The sequence below is a fragment of the Schistocerca nitens genome, chromosome 5, assembly GCF_023898315.1.
Source record: "Schistocerca nitens isolate TAMUIC-IGC-003100 chromosome 5, iqSchNite1.1, whole genome shotgun sequence".
Taxonomy (NCBI): domain Eukaryota; kingdom Metazoa; phylum Arthropoda; class Insecta; order Orthoptera; family Acrididae; genus Schistocerca; species Schistocerca nitens.
Window position 1 is genome coordinate 29,115,170 of NC_064618.1, and position 17,344 is coordinate 29,132,513.

Sequence of the window (17,344 nt, forward strand, 5' to 3'; positions counted from 1 at the left end):
TATCATGTTGGACCAACTTTTGCTCAGTGTAATGCAGCAACCCAATGTGTCATGGATTCAGGTCATTGGAAATTCCCTGTAGAAATTTTGATCCGTGCTTCCTACATAGCTATCCATAATGGCAAAAGTATTGCTGGTGCAGGAAGATGTGCACAAACTGACCTCTTGATTTTTTTCCATGTGTTCAATGGGATACAAGTTGGGTGATCTTGGTGGCCAAATCATTGGCTCGAATTCTCCAGAATGTTCTTCAAACCAATTATGAACAATTGTGGCCCAGTGACATGACATCATTGTTTGGGAACCTGAAATCCATGAATGGCTGCATGGGTCCATGGATTTGTAGGGTCTGCACCACACTCAAACCCTACCATCAGCTCTTACCAACTGAAATCGGGACTCATCTGACTAGGACATGATTATGCATTAATTCAGGGTCCCAGGAGAGGCATTGCTGGCAGTGGGATGCTGTTTTGAAAGGCACTCACATCCGTCATCTGCTGCCATCAGCCATTAATGCCAAATGTCCCACATTGTTTTCTGCACTTATTTCGTGCAATGTTGCTTGTCTGTTAGTACAGACAAATCCATGCAAATACTGCTGCTCTTGGTTGTTAAGTGAAAGCCATTGGCCACTGTCTTGGCAATGGTGAGAGGTAATGCCTGAAATTCTCACCACACTCTTGACACTGTAGATCTTGGAATATTCCTAACCTCACAAGGTTTGATACAGCCTTTCTACCACGCAGCAAGCATCTCCTGATTTTGAAGCTATAGTCACCATCAACAGAAATCTGGGAACTGAGATACGTGAACATTGTTTCTGCTCCCATATGCCATGAAATGATCGGTGTAGTTTTCATAATTTTCATTTTCTTAACATTCAGCCTAATATCAGATTTTCACTTTCTACTTTTACCTTCAGCAAGAGAGTCTCTAACTTTTCTTCACTCTCTGCCAACAAACAGTATAGTATCATCTGCATATATAAGGTTGTTTATATTCATCCCAGCTACTTTAATTCCGGTTTCTTCTTCATCTAGCCAGCCATTCCTCATAATGTGCTCTTTGTTCAGATTGATTATATTCTGAAAATATTTGTCTGGAGTGTAGCCTTGTACAAAAGTGAAACATAAATAATAAACAGTTCAGATAGGAAGAAAACAGAAGCTTTTGAAATGTGATGTTGTGGAAGAATGCTGAGGATTAAATGGATGGATTGAGTAACTAAAGAAGAAGGATTGAGCTGAATTGGTATAAGAATAAATTTATGGCATATCTTGACTAAAATAATGGATCAGTTAACTGGACAGTTTTGAGACACAAAGGAATTGCCAGTTTCGTAATGAAGGGAAGTGTGGGGTCCAAGATGCAAAGAATGTATATTTGTATGTTGTAGTAGTTGTTTGGAGATGAATAAAGCACACATTGTGCAGAATTTATTTTACTCAGTTAGTGAAATTCTTAGTGTAAATAAGTTTGCATATGTATAGTTTTATTGAATAACTGGGATGACTCATTGCTATAAGTATAAATATAAATTACTTTTTGTCATTAAAGATATCAAACATATTTTCAAGTATGAGGATTTTACTGATATAAGTGTCTTGTAGTATATGTGTAAGTAGTATTTTTGATACCTTGCTGTATTATTTACCTTATTTATTTTATTCTATTATGGTGTAACACTAGCTGAATTCAGTACAATCACGAATCTACTGTATTGTACCCTACTGTATCAATTATTGTACATTTTATAAAAAAGTTTATGATAGTAAATACTGTGAAAACACTGGCTCATCCATATGCTATCAGTTATAATGCTAATGGAGTCAGTAGAACTTGCAGTAAAATAAATAAATAAAACCAGCTGGTGGTGTTGCTCATATTCAATAAGACTGGACAGCAGAAAATCAATTGATAATAAACTACAACAAAACAGTAGCCTTAAATTTCCATAACCACCAAAACACCACATTGATATATCCAGAAATAAAAATCAATCAACACCCTATTGCAAATGATGAGGCTGCAAAATTTCTTGGCATCTGGATACAAAGAGAGTTAAAATGGGACAAAGACATAGAACAAATTAATGCCAAGCTGAGCACGGGCTGTTATCTTCTTAGGGTTCTCAAACAATGCATAAATGAACAGGCAATATTGTGTGCCTATTATGCGTACTTCAATGCCCATCTCAAGTATGGACTCATATTCTGGGGAAATTCCCCAGCAGCTCAAGGGACCTTCAGAATACAAAAAAGAGCCATTAGGATTATGACAGGGAGTGGTGCTCGACAGTCCTGCAAACCAATATTTAAAGCACTGAATATACTACCTCTACCGTGTATGTTTATTGTTGACACACTAATGTATGTAAAAAAGTATATGATTGGAAATGATGATAATACTTTAAAAAACAAAGATATACATGATTATAATACTCGAATAAAATATAACTTGCATGTACCCCCAGCCAATACCAGTTTGTATCAGAAAGGTACATACTATCTGGGTATTAAACTCTATAATAGACTATCAAATAGTATAAAATGCTTACAAAATATAAGTGCTTTTGAAAGATCTGTCAGAGAATATCTACAGTACCACTGTTTCTACTCAGTAAAGGAATACTTGGACCAGAATAACTGTTAAGAACTAAAGCTACTGTAATTTTTAACATTGTATCATTGTAAGAACTACAACTATTGAAATTGGTAGCATGTTGAAAAATGATTATTTAAATATGTATCATTTTGCACTTAGTAATAAGTCCAATATCATCCTGTACACTGTACTACATATGATCAAAGGACTCAATAAATAAATAAAGACTGATTCAGAGCCTGACACAGTATTCCAGGAACTCATTACTAAGTTTATTGAATCCATGACAAACAATAATAAAACAATACCACCTAATTTATGATGACTAGGTGTCTATAATAAGACAGTAATTGTGGTTACATTAACTGCTTCAGAAACTATTGCATTAGTTCATTCTGTCTGCTTTTACACTTTTCTCAAGTGAATTTTACTTATAATACAATTAAGAATGATATCTCTTTTCTAATCCACCTTTTGTTTTGATACTTGCAATTCTGTTAGGAGATATTCTATCCTCAGTGCCCTCATAGATAAAAGACAATTACACACTGGCAGAAGTGAATAAAAAAAAGATGAATGACACCTTTTTTTCAAATATTTACACAAGTTGTTTCCTCTGTTGGTAACAACTAAAATATTTATTATTTAACAATTTGATATTTATTATTTAATTTTTTAAACTTTCAAGTGAACATTTATTTTGTAAATATAGTATGGAAAGTTATGGCAGAATGTAAATGATGTCGTGTGACAAGGGCCTCCCGTCGGGTAGACTGTTCGCCTGGTGCAAGTCTTTCGATTTGAATGCCACTTCGGCGACTTGCGCGTCGATGGGGATGAAATGATGACGATTAGGACAACACAACACCCAGTCCCTGAGCGGAGAAAATCTCCGACGCAGCCGGGAATCGAACCCGGGCCCTTCGGATTGACAGTCTGTCGCGCTGACCACTCAGCTACCGGGGGCGGACAAATGTAAATAATTTAAGAGTGAAGGAGACCACCCACTGAAAGACTGTTGAATCACCAACAAGCATGCATGAGCATGCGCGCGCCCACACACACACACACACACACACACACACACACACACACACACACACACACACACACACACACCTGTGCACATACACTCTCACACACACACACACACACACACACACACACACACACACCTGTGCACATACACTGTGTGTACCAGTTAGACACACAATATTGGATGTGCTGTTCAGCAGGTTGGCTGGGGTGAGGATTGGCTCAAGTGGGGTGGATAATGGGAGAAAGAGGCAGGAAGTAGGAGGAGGGGTTGCGGACAGGTAGCTATCAGTTAAAAGGGAGGCAACCTGTGTGCAGGCTAGGAATGTGGGAGGAAGACATGGCTGGAGCATGGGCTAGGCATGTGATACATGATACATAGACACAAGATGAATGTGAAGTGGAGGGGTGGATTGGAAGGAGGTGGCAGGACAGAAGGAGAGCAAACTGTGGAATAGAGAGTCTGGCAACAGTGGATTAGCAGAGAATGAGATCAGGAGGATTGTGGTAGCAAAGGATGTGTTGCAAGGATAACTCCCACCTGTATAGTTCAGAAAAGGTGGGGCATGAGGTAAGGATTTAGATGGCAAGACTTGTGAAGCAGCTATTGAACTGGAGTGTATTGTCAGCACTATGTTGTGCCATTGAGTGGTAGACTTTGTTCTCGGTCAAGGCTTGGCAGCGGCCATTCTTTCTGGTGGACAGTTAGTTGGTGGTCATGAGCACATAAAATGCTGTACAGAAATTCTTCGGAGAGGGAGTAGGAGTGGCAAAGGGACAGGCTGGGATGCTATGGAGGTGGGGTGGCCAAAGGAATACCACTCTACAAAGATGGGAATGATTGTGGGTGGGATTCTCCTATTTTCAGGCATGATGATAGATAAGAAAACTCATAGTGAAGGATATGGTTCAGTTAGTCCAGTCTAGGATGATGCTGGGTGACCGGGGGGGGGGGGGGGGGGCAGTCCTTTGTAGCTTATTCTTGGAGTTGGTGGGAGGATTAGAGATGAATGAGGATACTAGTGTGGGAAATCTGTTTGCCAACTAGATTTTGAGCATAGTGTGTCTTTGTGAAACTTTCAACAGGGAATTGCAGATACGCTATCCGGATGTGGCCAGGCTATATGGGGGTAATATTATGACATGGAAGGGGTGACGTCTATCAAAATGCAGGTACTGTTGGTGTTTAGTTGGCTGAATATGCACAGATGTATGATCGGAGCCATCAGAAAATTGGAGATCAATGTCCACAGAGGTGGAATCTTAATTTGGGGAGGACCAGATGAAGCAGACAGGAAAGAAGGTATTGAGGTTGTGGAGGAGTGAGGATTGGGTTTCTTGGCCAGATCATTAATCAGTGATCCTGAAACAGACAAGGGATTTGATTGTGTGCATGTCAACGACTCGATACTTCTACTGTCAGTGAGTGTCCTCCTTTACACCTAAATTATTTATTTTATAAGTTGTTCAACTCCGTTCCAAAAGTGCAACTGATCTTTACATCTTGGATTTTCCATTGTTTGAGCCTTGCATTAAAATGATGTATGGGACAGCTAAAGTGATTACAAATATATGAAAGAAAGTCATGTCATATACACTTAGTCTAAAAAGTAATTTGTAAATGTCATATTGGATTATCAGTTTGTAAAGTTTCTAAAAAAACATTTTAACCTAATTTATGTAATAATTGTACAGCTTGAGACTATATTTTTTTTTAGTGAATCATTTATTAGTTTCCTATCATGTCCTGCATTCTCATGATGCTTGACTATGGAAGAATGCCAGTTTCACGCAAAATAACCTTTTTTCTTATAATTTACAGCAGTGGCAGTTGATTCCGTACTTGGCTGCTACCTTTGCGCTGAAAATTCTCTCTAACTTCTTTTCCGATTTGATGGCTGACTTCCAAGTAAAAACATTCCTAGGAACAAATAAGGAAGAACTGGTAAGAAAATCATATTGCATGTGTTAGTAGCTGCTAGAACAGGCATTTAGAAAGACAATGGTTTGCGCTGTAAATATGGCTTCAACAGAACACTACAATATTAGACACCATCCTACTCCAAGGGTGAGTCCACTCACTGTGTTGGGTGGGACCTATACTTTAATTGGGGGTATGAAATATGATGAATTTGGCCTTTTCCCTTCAGATAGTGCTCCTTAATAGAATGTATATATATTTTTTTTCATTTTATCCACAGTAACTATTGTAAGAGCCACAGGCAACTTACATTCATGAAATCATAAAATATAAGATAGAATGTCAGTTTTCAGTTATTTTTTTGAGTCATCAGTCTTCAGGTTATTTGATGCAACCAGCCATAAATTCCTTCCCTGTGGAAACCTTTTCACCTTGTAGTAACACATGCAACCTACATATTCAATTATTTACTGGATATAACATAAACTCTGTCTTCCTCTAAAGTTTTTATCTCTGCAGCTCCATTTAGTACCATGGAAGATATTCCTTGATATCTTGACAGGAGTCCTATCATCCTCTCTCTTCTTCTTGTCAGCGTTTTCCACATATTTCTTTCCTCACTGATTCTACAGAGTTCCTCCTCATTCCTTACCTTATCAGTCCACCTAATTTTAACATTCTTCTGTAGCACCACATTTCAAATACTTCTATTTGCTTCTGTTCTAGTTTTCCCATAGTCCATGTTTCACTATCATATGATGCTGTGTTCCAAATATACATTTTCAGAAATTTCTTCCTCAAATTATAACCTATCTTTGATACTAGTTGACTTCTCTTGGCCAGGAATGTACTTAATGCCAGTGTTAGTCTGCTTTTTGTGTCCTCCTTGCTCTATACGTCATGAGTTATTTTACTGCCTAGGTAGCAGAATTCAGTCAGTATATATAGTGTATATCAACTGTCATTTAAATCTTCTTGTAGTATGCATTGTTTCATTTCCTTACTTATGGGTTGATTTTGCTATCTAAAATTTACTTTTTGAAATAATGCATACTGTATTAGGAATTGTGATGATCTGACTATGCACTGAATTCTAAAATAACTATACAGCCTAGTCTTTTTGAAAACTATTTTGGTAACAAAGCAGGGAAGCTGATATGTTTTGTTTGCTCATGTGGCACTGTTGCTATGTCAGAATAAAAATAACCTCTGAAAGTACAAAACAGATATCATTTAAAGCAGGTAAATAATTGTAAGTGAACTCTTTATGTCTCTTACAGTAGTTCTGCCCCAAATTTTCCCCCAGTACTTCAAAGTATCATTGCACATTTTTTTAATTGACACATCACACCAAGTTTAAATATTCTATCTTATCCTTGTCAAAAAATAATTGTGTAAATAAGGTAGATCTGCAGTAGATACATGTGAAAACAAACTACTGTAGGCATGGAACAGTTTGTTGTTTTCTTTGATTCCACACTTACTTAAAGAGTAGCAGTACTTAAAATCTATAAAAAAGCACTCCGGGATCATCCAACTGCCGTGTCATCCTCAGGGAGGATGCAGATAGGAGGGGCATGGGGTCAGCACACCGCTTTCCCAGTCGTTGTGATGGTATTCTTGACCGAAGCCGCTACTATTCAGTCAAGTAGCTTCTCAATTGGCATCACGAGGCTGAGTGCACCCCGAAAAATGGCAACAGTGCATGGCGGCCTGGATGGTCACCCATCCAAGTTCCGACCATGCCCAACAGCACTTGACTTCGGTGATCTCACGGGAACTGGTGTAGCCACTGCAGCAAGGCCGTTGCCATACTTAAAATCTGTGCTTTGGCATAATCATCAAGAATAGGTTTCATAAGTATCTGAAATAGAAACTTATCTTGTTGTATATTTGTGAAATGGATTGTTCACATCCTTTGGCAGTTCCCCTTTTATTATTTCAAGTGCCTTTGTACTACAAAATTCCATTATGAAAAATGCATTTTCAATTAAGCACAGAATTAGCTTACAGTTTTGAATTCAGTTGATATACGCACATAAAAGTACATCACTCTGTCCTGTATTTCAGCATTATTAGTCACCTCTCACCATGGAGCAATTTTGAGTCTCCCCAACCTATCCCTCTCTCCTCCCTCAGAAGGAGCTGACAGGTCTGAAAGACAGGACAGTGCTGTCTGCCTGTTGTCTGCTGAAGGTAGGTATGGTGAGCATAATTTTATACAAGATGTGGCAAGTAAATAACAAGACCAGTGTCAGAAATATGATGTATTGCAAAGTTACAACTAACTTTTATCCCCTTCAGCATACTCCCCTCGCCTATATAAACACCACTGCATTTGTGTCATCAGTTGTTAAAAGGAATGCTGCAGGTCACCCATTGTCACCCACTTCAACAGTGTGGGTGTTTCTGCTTTTACCACTTCAACACACTGAAAATGTGTTCACTTCAATGCACTTTCAATTTAGGGAACAGGTAACTGTCACAGAGAGCCAGATCTGGTGAATACAGAGGATGTTCGAGTACAGGAATATGCTTCTCTGCTAAACCTTTTGCACAGACGTGGCATTGTGGGCTGGGGCACTGTCCTGCTGCAGAATCTGAGCATCTTCTTCCACAAATCTGGTCTTTTTTTCCTCACTCTTTCCCTCAGTTTGATTAGGACTTCTTTGTAGTATTTCTGGTTAACTGTTTGATTGTCAGGCACTTATTCAGTCATCATAACAACTCCAATATTGAGAAAATGATCAGTATTGCCTTTAGTTTTGACTTGCTCATTTGTGCATTTTTTCATTCTTTGTCAACTGCATTGACACCAGCTCCCGCCCCCCCCCCCCTCCCCCCAATGCACATGTTGCCAGTAGAAGATGCACAATCTTGTTACTTAGTTAAAATGCCTCATTGTTCTTTCGAATGAATTTTTCTGACAATACTATACGCATTTTCAGCCAGTTAAATATTGATTTATATTATCTACCTCTAGGATATGCTCTCTTAATGCCAACTGAGAGATTAGTTAACTTTTCTCAAGGTTAGAAAGAAGGTATTTGTATTTCTCATCGTGACCATTATTCTCAATGATTTTGTTCTTATATTGACAAATCTGTGTTAACAAATGTCACATTTACTATCTTATTTTATAACAATCCATCAGACACAGAAATGTGTTTCCATACTCTCATGACTCTCACATGCACAGTCACCGCTGTGTTCTGGCATTGGAATGTGGCCGAGGCTCGTGCCGATCTCGGTGAGGGTAGGTAGTGAGGTCCCAGAGGAGGCATTAGGTGGGGAGTGGGAGGTGTAGCAGGGTAGGTTTAGGCTGTAGTGGCACCTCTGGGAGTGTGTGGGGTTGTGGCAGGGATGGAAAATTGGGCCACCAGGTGCAGCATTGGGAAGCTGTGCCAGGGGAGAAAATAGGAGAGTATAGAAGCGGAGAAGGGGAAAGGAATATGCAGGTGTGATGCAGGATGAAGCAGGGAAGGAATACAGGCAGGTGGGGACAGGAACTAGTGAAGGTCTAGGCTAGAGGGTTTATGAGAATGGAGGATACATTGTGTGGATGGCTGGCACCTGTGCAATTTTGAGTGGGTACCCAGACAGCACAGGCTGCAAAGTAGTTCTTTAAGTTGAGCACATCACGTCGCACTACGTGATCAGCAACTGTGCGATTTAGCGGTGTCTTGGCCACATTTTAGCGGTGGCCATTTGTGCAATCTGACAGTTCATTAATGGTCACACTCGTAGACTGCTGCACAGTGGTTGTGCCTAAGTCCATATGACTGCTTTCACATTAGGTCTGGTCTTTTACAGAGTAGGAGATGCCTTCGGCAGGACGAGAGTAGTTGGTGCGGAGAGCGAGCCTCTACACCTGCACTGACCGACACAGTGCTCGTGCCGCAGGTGGCAAAAATGAAAAGAGCTTATTAGGCTGTTGGGACCTCAAATTAATATGCTATCCACTTTCAGACCACAGGAAGGTACTGACTATATCTCTACTTGCAGGTGGCCACTGATCTGTAAGGATACTGGGGGAAAATGGTAGAACTCACAACACTAATAAACACAAATTTTAGAGAGTATAACAACAGAGTTGTATTCTAAAATCAGAACAGAACAAGTCTTTCATAAGCAAGGACAGCCTCCAATGACATAAAAACTTTCACAAAACAACATATTGAATGACCACAGAACTAGAAATTGCACGAACTTAACTGAGAGCACATCAGAGAGGGAACACTGAACCGTAAGAACTAGGTTTAAGTAACAAAAGGGTTGGAAGACTTCAATGGATCGTAACGCATGGCTGGCATTGTAACTTTCCCATCACATTGCAAAATACTCACAATCACCAAACGTCCAAAACAGCAATCGAATCTGAGTGACATTGAATAGTTAAACTTTACTACGGCATGGCGGTTAGTGCCTGTAGCTGAGATGCAGTTGTGGGCAAGAAGAAGATCTTGCATAATGGGATGGTGCAGTGGCAGTCAGATGTCAACCTTCTGGGTGTACCAATAGCTAATTTCACCTGCTAGGCCATAGAACTGGCCGTCTCCTTTTTTCCCCAGAGCTTCCATAGCCTGTCACCACTACAACCATCAGAATAGTGAGCTTTCCTGAATCTCACAAACATGAAGTTGCAGCAGTCGAACTTAAATCTTTTTAATGGCCACCATCATAGTGAACAAATTTCTAATTCCTCTCAGAATGATGGCAGGAAAGACCTGTTTACAGATTTCAGTTTCTCTGTTTGTCGAGGATTATTATTATTATTATTATTGAGGGTCTTTCCTCTCTGAATCACTTTGATGCTTTAACTTGGAGCTGAATTTTTAGATGCTTCAAAATAAAATTTATACACAAAGAATGGATACAGCAGTGATTTGTTCCTCATCTAAAGACCCTGATCCTGTTTGCTGATTTAATATTGATTGATTACTTCTTGACTCATCCTTTTGTTTCTGGCCATCCACACACATCATGCCATTGGGGGAGACGGGGTCATAAATTGACATATTACAGGAGGATGTATTGGACATGTGTTGCACATGACTCTTTTACAGGGATACGAGTCCCAGGCCAAGGGATTGGGGCAAGGGCAGAATACGGCCAGGTTGGAGTGTGTAATACTAATGTGAGGGTTGGGAATAGTTGTGAGGAGAATATTTTTCATTTCTGTGTATGATGAGAGGTTGTCAAAACAATGTCAGAGAATGAAATTTGGTTGCTCCAGTCCTGGGTGGTAGTGAATCATGAAGGAAGCAGTCCTTTGTGGCTGGTCAGTGAGCATAGGGCAGCTGGTGGTTGACTGGAGAGACAAATCAATGGCAGTCTCCTTCTGGAAAAGGTAGGGAGGATCATTTCAGTCTGCAAAGGCCTGAGATAGACTCTTGACATATCTGGAGAAGGACTGCTCATCACTGATAACTGATGAATAAAGGTGTCTAAGGCTGTACAGAAGAGACTTCTTAGTGTGGAATGTGTGGCAGCTATTCAAATGAAGGTACTGTTGATGATTGGTACATCTCATGTGGACAGAGGTTCTGATGGAACTATCTGTGATGTGCAGATTGACATTGAGGAAGGTGAATTGTTGGGTGAGGAGAAGGAGATGAAGGGAATCAGGGGAATGAATTTGAGGTTCTGGAGGAATGAGGACAGTGTGTCCTCGTCCTCAGCCCAGATAACAAAGATGTCATCAGTGAATCTGAACCAGGTGAGAGATTTGGGATTCTGAGTGGCTATGGAGGATTCCTCTAGGTGACAGATGAATACACTGGTTTGGGATGGTGCCATTCAGCACAATGTCATGAGCAGAGTGTCATTACATTATAACTGCACACTTGACTGCATCTCAAAGGAATTTTGTATAATCCTGCTCTGACAACTGGCAGGCATAGGTTCTTTGCAGTATTCAAATATTCATGCAACTTTATTATGGGTGTAAAAATTGTGTCAGTACTGTGGGACTAGGGAATTACCAATTGTTTTTCCTGTATACTATAGTTTTATCAAAGTCCAGTTGTTACAATGCTAGAATGTAAGGGCTATAGAAATTCTGAAAAAAAAAGAAAACTTAAAAGGAAAAGGAGGAGGGTTGATGTTAGACCAGATGTGAGTCTTAATCTTAAACTAAACTGTGCCAACTCTTCTGCATTACAATCTCCATAGCACTTATTGCAATAGCACTGGGATCTTAGGCTGCAGTCTGATGATTTCATAAAACGACCGTTGTGTGGTATCATGGTATCAAGCAAACAGTTAAGCTTGCTGAGCTCATTTAAGTTGGAAAATACTGAGTGTATATTAAATTCTGTGATAACATCTGCAATATTACGAGATGAAACATTAGGCCCACAAAAATATCTTAGGCCCCGGCCTAATGCCCATATAACAAAAATCGTGAAGGATGTAAATATTGGCCTAAAAGTATTCATTTTATGATGAACCCTGCAAAGCAGACTGGTTACAACACACTTGTATGCCCAATCTTAGAATATTTATGAACTGTGTGGGACCATACCTGCAAGACTAACAAAGGATATTGAACATATTCAAATGGTCACAAACTTTCTTGACCCAAAAACATTGAGAAAAATGTGAACTGGCAGATGCTTGAAGAAAGACATTAATTGCTCCACGAAAGCCTATTGATGAAGTTTCTAGAACCAGTTTAAGTGAAGAATCTAGAAATGTACTTTAGCCTCAATGTACTGCTTTCATGCAGAATACAAAGTTAAGATTAAACAAATTACAACATGCACACAGCCATTTTAGCAGTAAATCTTTCCGTGCTCCACACATGATTTCAGCAGAAAGAAATAAAAGCTGTATGTTACAATTCTAAGTACCCTCTGATGTGCACTTCACATTGGTTTGCAGAATATGTATGTAGATGTAAATAATGTTCATGTCAGTGGTGTTTCTAATTTATGTGGGAAACATTTCATACAAAAATGAGAAGTATCCTTAGGAGATTCCACATCAGATTTGTCTTATACAAACCTACAAAAACTGTTGTGTCCTTGCTTCATATGAGAATAAATTGACTCTGCATAATAAATCCCTTGTTATAGGCAAAAATGGGTCCAGAAATTCATGCTCTTTCTTCTGCTGCCAAACCTTTAGCAGGCTGGATGGTGGGAGATGCCATTAAACAGTGTATAGATATTTGTGGAAAATATGGCTACCTGAAAGGTAAAATCCTGGCATTTGTCTTATTTTATGTTTTTGCAACAAAAATAAATACCACAAAATTTATTAAGTGCATCACAAGTTGTGTGGCTTACAATCAAACTATAAAATGTTTTTACTTTTCAGCATCTGGACTTGGAGATATTCGCAACTTCACTGATGCAAACTGTACGTATGAGGGGGAAAATAATGTACTTTTGCAACAAGCAAGTAACTGGCTAGTTCAGCTGTGGAAAAATCGCAAGGGAAGTGTACATGATTTTGACATGCCTCTCAATTCTGTTTCATTCTTATCTGATGCAGCAGACATTCTTCAGAGCAGATTTATGGCTGTATCTGTGGAAGAAGCAGTAAATCCAAAAAGTAAGATAATATATAACATTAAGTACCACACAGTCAGCAGCTATGTAAATGTAAGAGCATGCTAATACATACTTTCACAGTATAAAGCACCTAATGCAACTGACAGAAATACATTCAGACTCTGTTGCTGTTGCTTCGACAAAGATAGTGAATGTATTCCTTTGTGGTAGTGTGTTGTCCATCACATTAATATAGCTTCATAGTTTTGATGTAGGTTGTGCTTTCTCACATATCAAAGAAGGGAAGGGGGTGGTAAAGGTTTCCTGTCTTTGTGGCTATCTTCTTTATCTTCTTCGATCCTATCAACCGCAACTATTTTTTCCTTTCTTACTTCTCATCTTGAGGACCTGTCTATTGACACAGACTAGTGATGCTGCATTATTATAGGAGGAGAAGCCATTTGTGCCTTACAGTATATAATGCTATTGATAATATTGCTATTGGTATGAAGAAAGGAGTAGGTGCCCAAGTGATTTTGCATGGCCCTTCAGTCTTTTGCACATGCGTATTGAATTTCACGCTTACAACTGCAGTGTGTAGTGTGACTCATTCCACGTCCCTGAAGACTCTTCTTTGCAATGGGACTGAACGATCACAATGGGTGAATGAATGAATGAATCAGGTTTTGCAGGAATAGTTAATGGAAATTAACCCCCACAAGACCTGTCATGTCACTGTGAGTTGGAGATGGTTCTGGTTTCCAATACATGTTAGTATTACTGAGGATAATTTCTAATAGAGAAACCAAACACAAAATCTCAAGTCACACAAACAAAGTTGATGAAGTAAATAAAAAAAATATACCAATACAAAAGTAACAAGTAATTTCAAGCAATCCTATTTAGTGGCCAGAAATGTTATGTTACAACAAAAATAAGTTTTATTATTCAGAAATTTATATTATGATGAACATAGGGCCTCCCTCCCTCCTGAAGCAATCAATTAGGAGTAGATGCAGTGGTTGCTGTCCATTTCTTACTTATGAAAAGGGCAGAGAATTCAATATGGGGTAGCTAAAAGAGGAGTGTCCAGTAAAGGGGTCCCTGATATCAAAATTAAATAGGCCTATCTCAGAAACTCAGCCTGATAGATGAGTGCAATAAAGGGCTTGTTTATTGTGAAATCTATAAGAATTTTATACAAAAGTTATACACAGGTTTCAAAATAATTCAAAAAGCTGTTAACAATAAAATGGTTCAAATGGCTCTGAGCACTATGGGACTTAACATCTGAGGTCATCAGTCCCCTAGAACTTAGAACTGCTTAAACCTAACAAACCTAAGGACATCACACACATCCATGCCCAAGGCAGGATTCGAAACTGCAACCGTAGCGGTCATGCGGTTCCAAACTGAAGCGCCTAGAACCGCTAGGCCACACCGGCCAGCAGCTGTTAACAGATGGCACTGTAGGCTGTGCAGCTGCTACAGTATTAACATGCATAATTAAACTGGTAGTCTACAAGCACTCTTTGCAGTCTTTCCAAAATGACAGTCACATTCAGTACGGAGGTGGTGCAAATGAATAATGAAATTTGCCATGAAGTCTTGTAATGCCTCAATAGAGATGGATTCAGATGCCACACAAATTGCCGATTCAATCTCATCCAGTGTAGTGGGATCATTTTTGCAGGCAATGTCTTTCAATGTGCCCCACAAAAAGTAGTCAAGAGGAGAAAGTTTGGGCAAATATGTAGGCCAATCCACTCCTGCACCAGTAAATTTTCAATAATCCAACACAATGAGTCTATTCTCAAAGTATTCTTCTTCAAGAAAGTGAAACACTTGTTTGGTGCCAGATGCTAGTTGTGTGATAACAAATTGTTCCAAAATTGCAATGCAGTGTTCACTACTGATAATTTCTCACGTGACAAAAAGACCAGTAATGCCTCTGCTACCTAGCATAGCCCAAACAGTAACTTTGATACTTTTGATTCAAACAAATGTGGAGTTGGAACCTGAAAATCACCGGTTTTGTGTATTCATGACTCGATTCATGTGGAAGTTTGCTTCATGTGTGAACCAGATGCATCCAACATGAAACTCTTCATTATCAATCACTGCCAGAATCTGGTTCACAAAGACAGCCCTCTGTTGCTCAGAAGCTATGATTGTTATTTATGTAATCTATGAGAAATTTGTAATAACTTGACATTCATGATTTAATTACTGTAGCAGATATTCTAACTAACATATTAATTCTGTTTTTGAGTTATTCACTATAATAATTAACCTCAAAAGTTTTAGGAAACTAGTGATTTTCAGCACAGGCTTTTGTATTGCCATAATAGAAATCTCTTTTTGTGTATCTTCTTCAATTCTTAAAAGAAATCAGCAACTTTTAGCTTAACAGATTAAAAGATAATCAGTGGGCTCAATTTAAAGTTATTTGTTCACTGCTTGTAATACATTGCACTAGCCAAAATTCAATCCCACTGTGACTGCTGTTCATGGACACAGGATGAACTGGTTGATGTTTGTAAGTAGCAGAAAAGCGCCCTGACTGCTGTCCAACAATTAGCAGCAGCTGCAAATCGATGTGTTGGAAGAGCTCCTGAGAATCGTGTACTCGTGATACCAGAGGTACCTCAAGCACTGTCCTCTCCTGTGGATCCTGTCTCCTCTGCAGAAAGTACGGGGACTGTCATAACTCATCCACTTGACTGCAAGTGGCATGTCAATGGTAGATCTGGGCATCCTGTACATGGTGGGTGGGAAGCAGGGAGGACTCAGGATGTTGTGCCAATCCCCCAAATCAACAAGTCTGAGGTGCTGTCTCTCACTGAAACTGAAACTGGCTCATTTCACCTGTTTTGCGGAAACCTGTTTTGTCTGGTATCAAGAGGAGACAAACACATAAGGGTAGGGGTCTATTATACGTCGGCAGTTCAAATGTATGGCAAGTGATGGTACCCCTTAGGAAAATAGGAGCAAGATACAGGAAAGGATGACAGGTGCACTCAGTGTGTATGCCTTGTGGCCTCATTCAACATGCTGAAGGGTCTGTTCCAGCAGCCATTGAGGGAAAAGGTCCAACCAACTTCATATTGTGGCATACGTTGGAACAAATGATGCCTGTTGTCTAGGCTCTGAGGTCACATGTGGGTCACTCCAGTGACTGGCAGAGAAGGTTGAGAAGACCAGCCTTAGGGTATGGTGTTTCAATGAAGCTCACAATTTGCAGCATTATCTCCAGAACTGATTGTCACCCTTTTGTTTTGATGCAAGTGGAAGGACTGAACCAGGGACTTCAAAGGTTCTGCAACAAGCTAGGCTGCGACTTCCTGGGCTTGCACCATAGGACTGAGAATTTTAGGGTCCCTCTAAATGGATCAGGTGTGCATTATACATCGGAGGCTGCTACTCAGGTAGCTGACATTGTGTGGAGTGCACACAAGGGTCTTCTAGATTACATGACTCTCCATTCAATCCAGATAACAATAGCTGTAAGAAACCCAGAAGTATCAGTATAAATCAAAAGAAATGAATCCCACAGAGGAGAATATTAAAATCCTGGTGGTAAACTGCTGAAGCATTTGCAACAAATTGCCAGAGTTTGAAGCACTCATGAAAAGCAGTGAATGTCACACAATATGAGTGCTATTCAGAAAGTAGGGAAGGTATTGGCATTTAAAAAATAAAAAAAAAAATAAATAAAAAATAAAAAAAAAACTAAGTACAAGAAAAACATTTTATTACATACATCAGAAAGGGCGACTGACATACTACTTTTCCACACAGTCACCAAACAAATTGAGGCACTTATCACAGCAATGGCCAAGATTTGAAATACCTTCATAAAATTCTATTGCACACCCATCATAGACAAAATGTGTGGTAGCCTAGCTTTTGAGCAATTTCAAACAATAAAGTCTGTGAAACTTGTGGAACAGAAAGTGAAAGCTCCATTATTGTGAAGCAACAGTTTTCACGAATCGTTTCATCAACTTTAGCGACAATGCTTGGGCGTCCACTCTTCTCTTCATCATGAATGTTGGTTCGGTAATTTTTAAAACTAAGGCACCATTTCTGATGGAACATTCACTCATTACATTGTTTCCTTACACTTTGCACAGTGCATGATAAATTTCTATAGGTTTTAGGTTTTTTGCCAACAAAAACCATATCACAGATCGCACCTCACAACTGGCGGGATTTTTGATTGCAGCGCACTGTTCAAATTCAAATGTCGAAAAAACCAGACGTGCCGAGACATTCCCGC

General features: G+C 39.4%; 1 protein-coding gene across 3 annotated transcripts in view; it reads left to right on the forward strand.

Annotated features, from left to right (window-relative positions):
- Nucleotides 1-17,344, forward strand: part of LOC126259921 (peroxisomal acyl-coenzyme A oxidase 3-like) — a 249,955-nt gene that overhangs the window by 153,109 nt on the left and 79,502 nt on the right. For all 3 annotated transcript variants that reach the window (XM_049957011.1, XM_049957010.1, XM_049957012.1), the window contains exons 8-10: nucleotides 5,465-5,587; nucleotides 12,643-12,763; nucleotides 12,887-13,123. In XM_049957011.1, coding sequence (XP_049812968.1) covers nucleotides 5,465-5,587; nucleotides 12,643-12,763; nucleotides 12,887-13,123 — 481 coding nt within the window. The remainder of the gene's footprint in view (nucleotides 1-5,464; nucleotides 5,588-12,642; nucleotides 12,764-12,886; nucleotides 13,124-17,344) is intronic.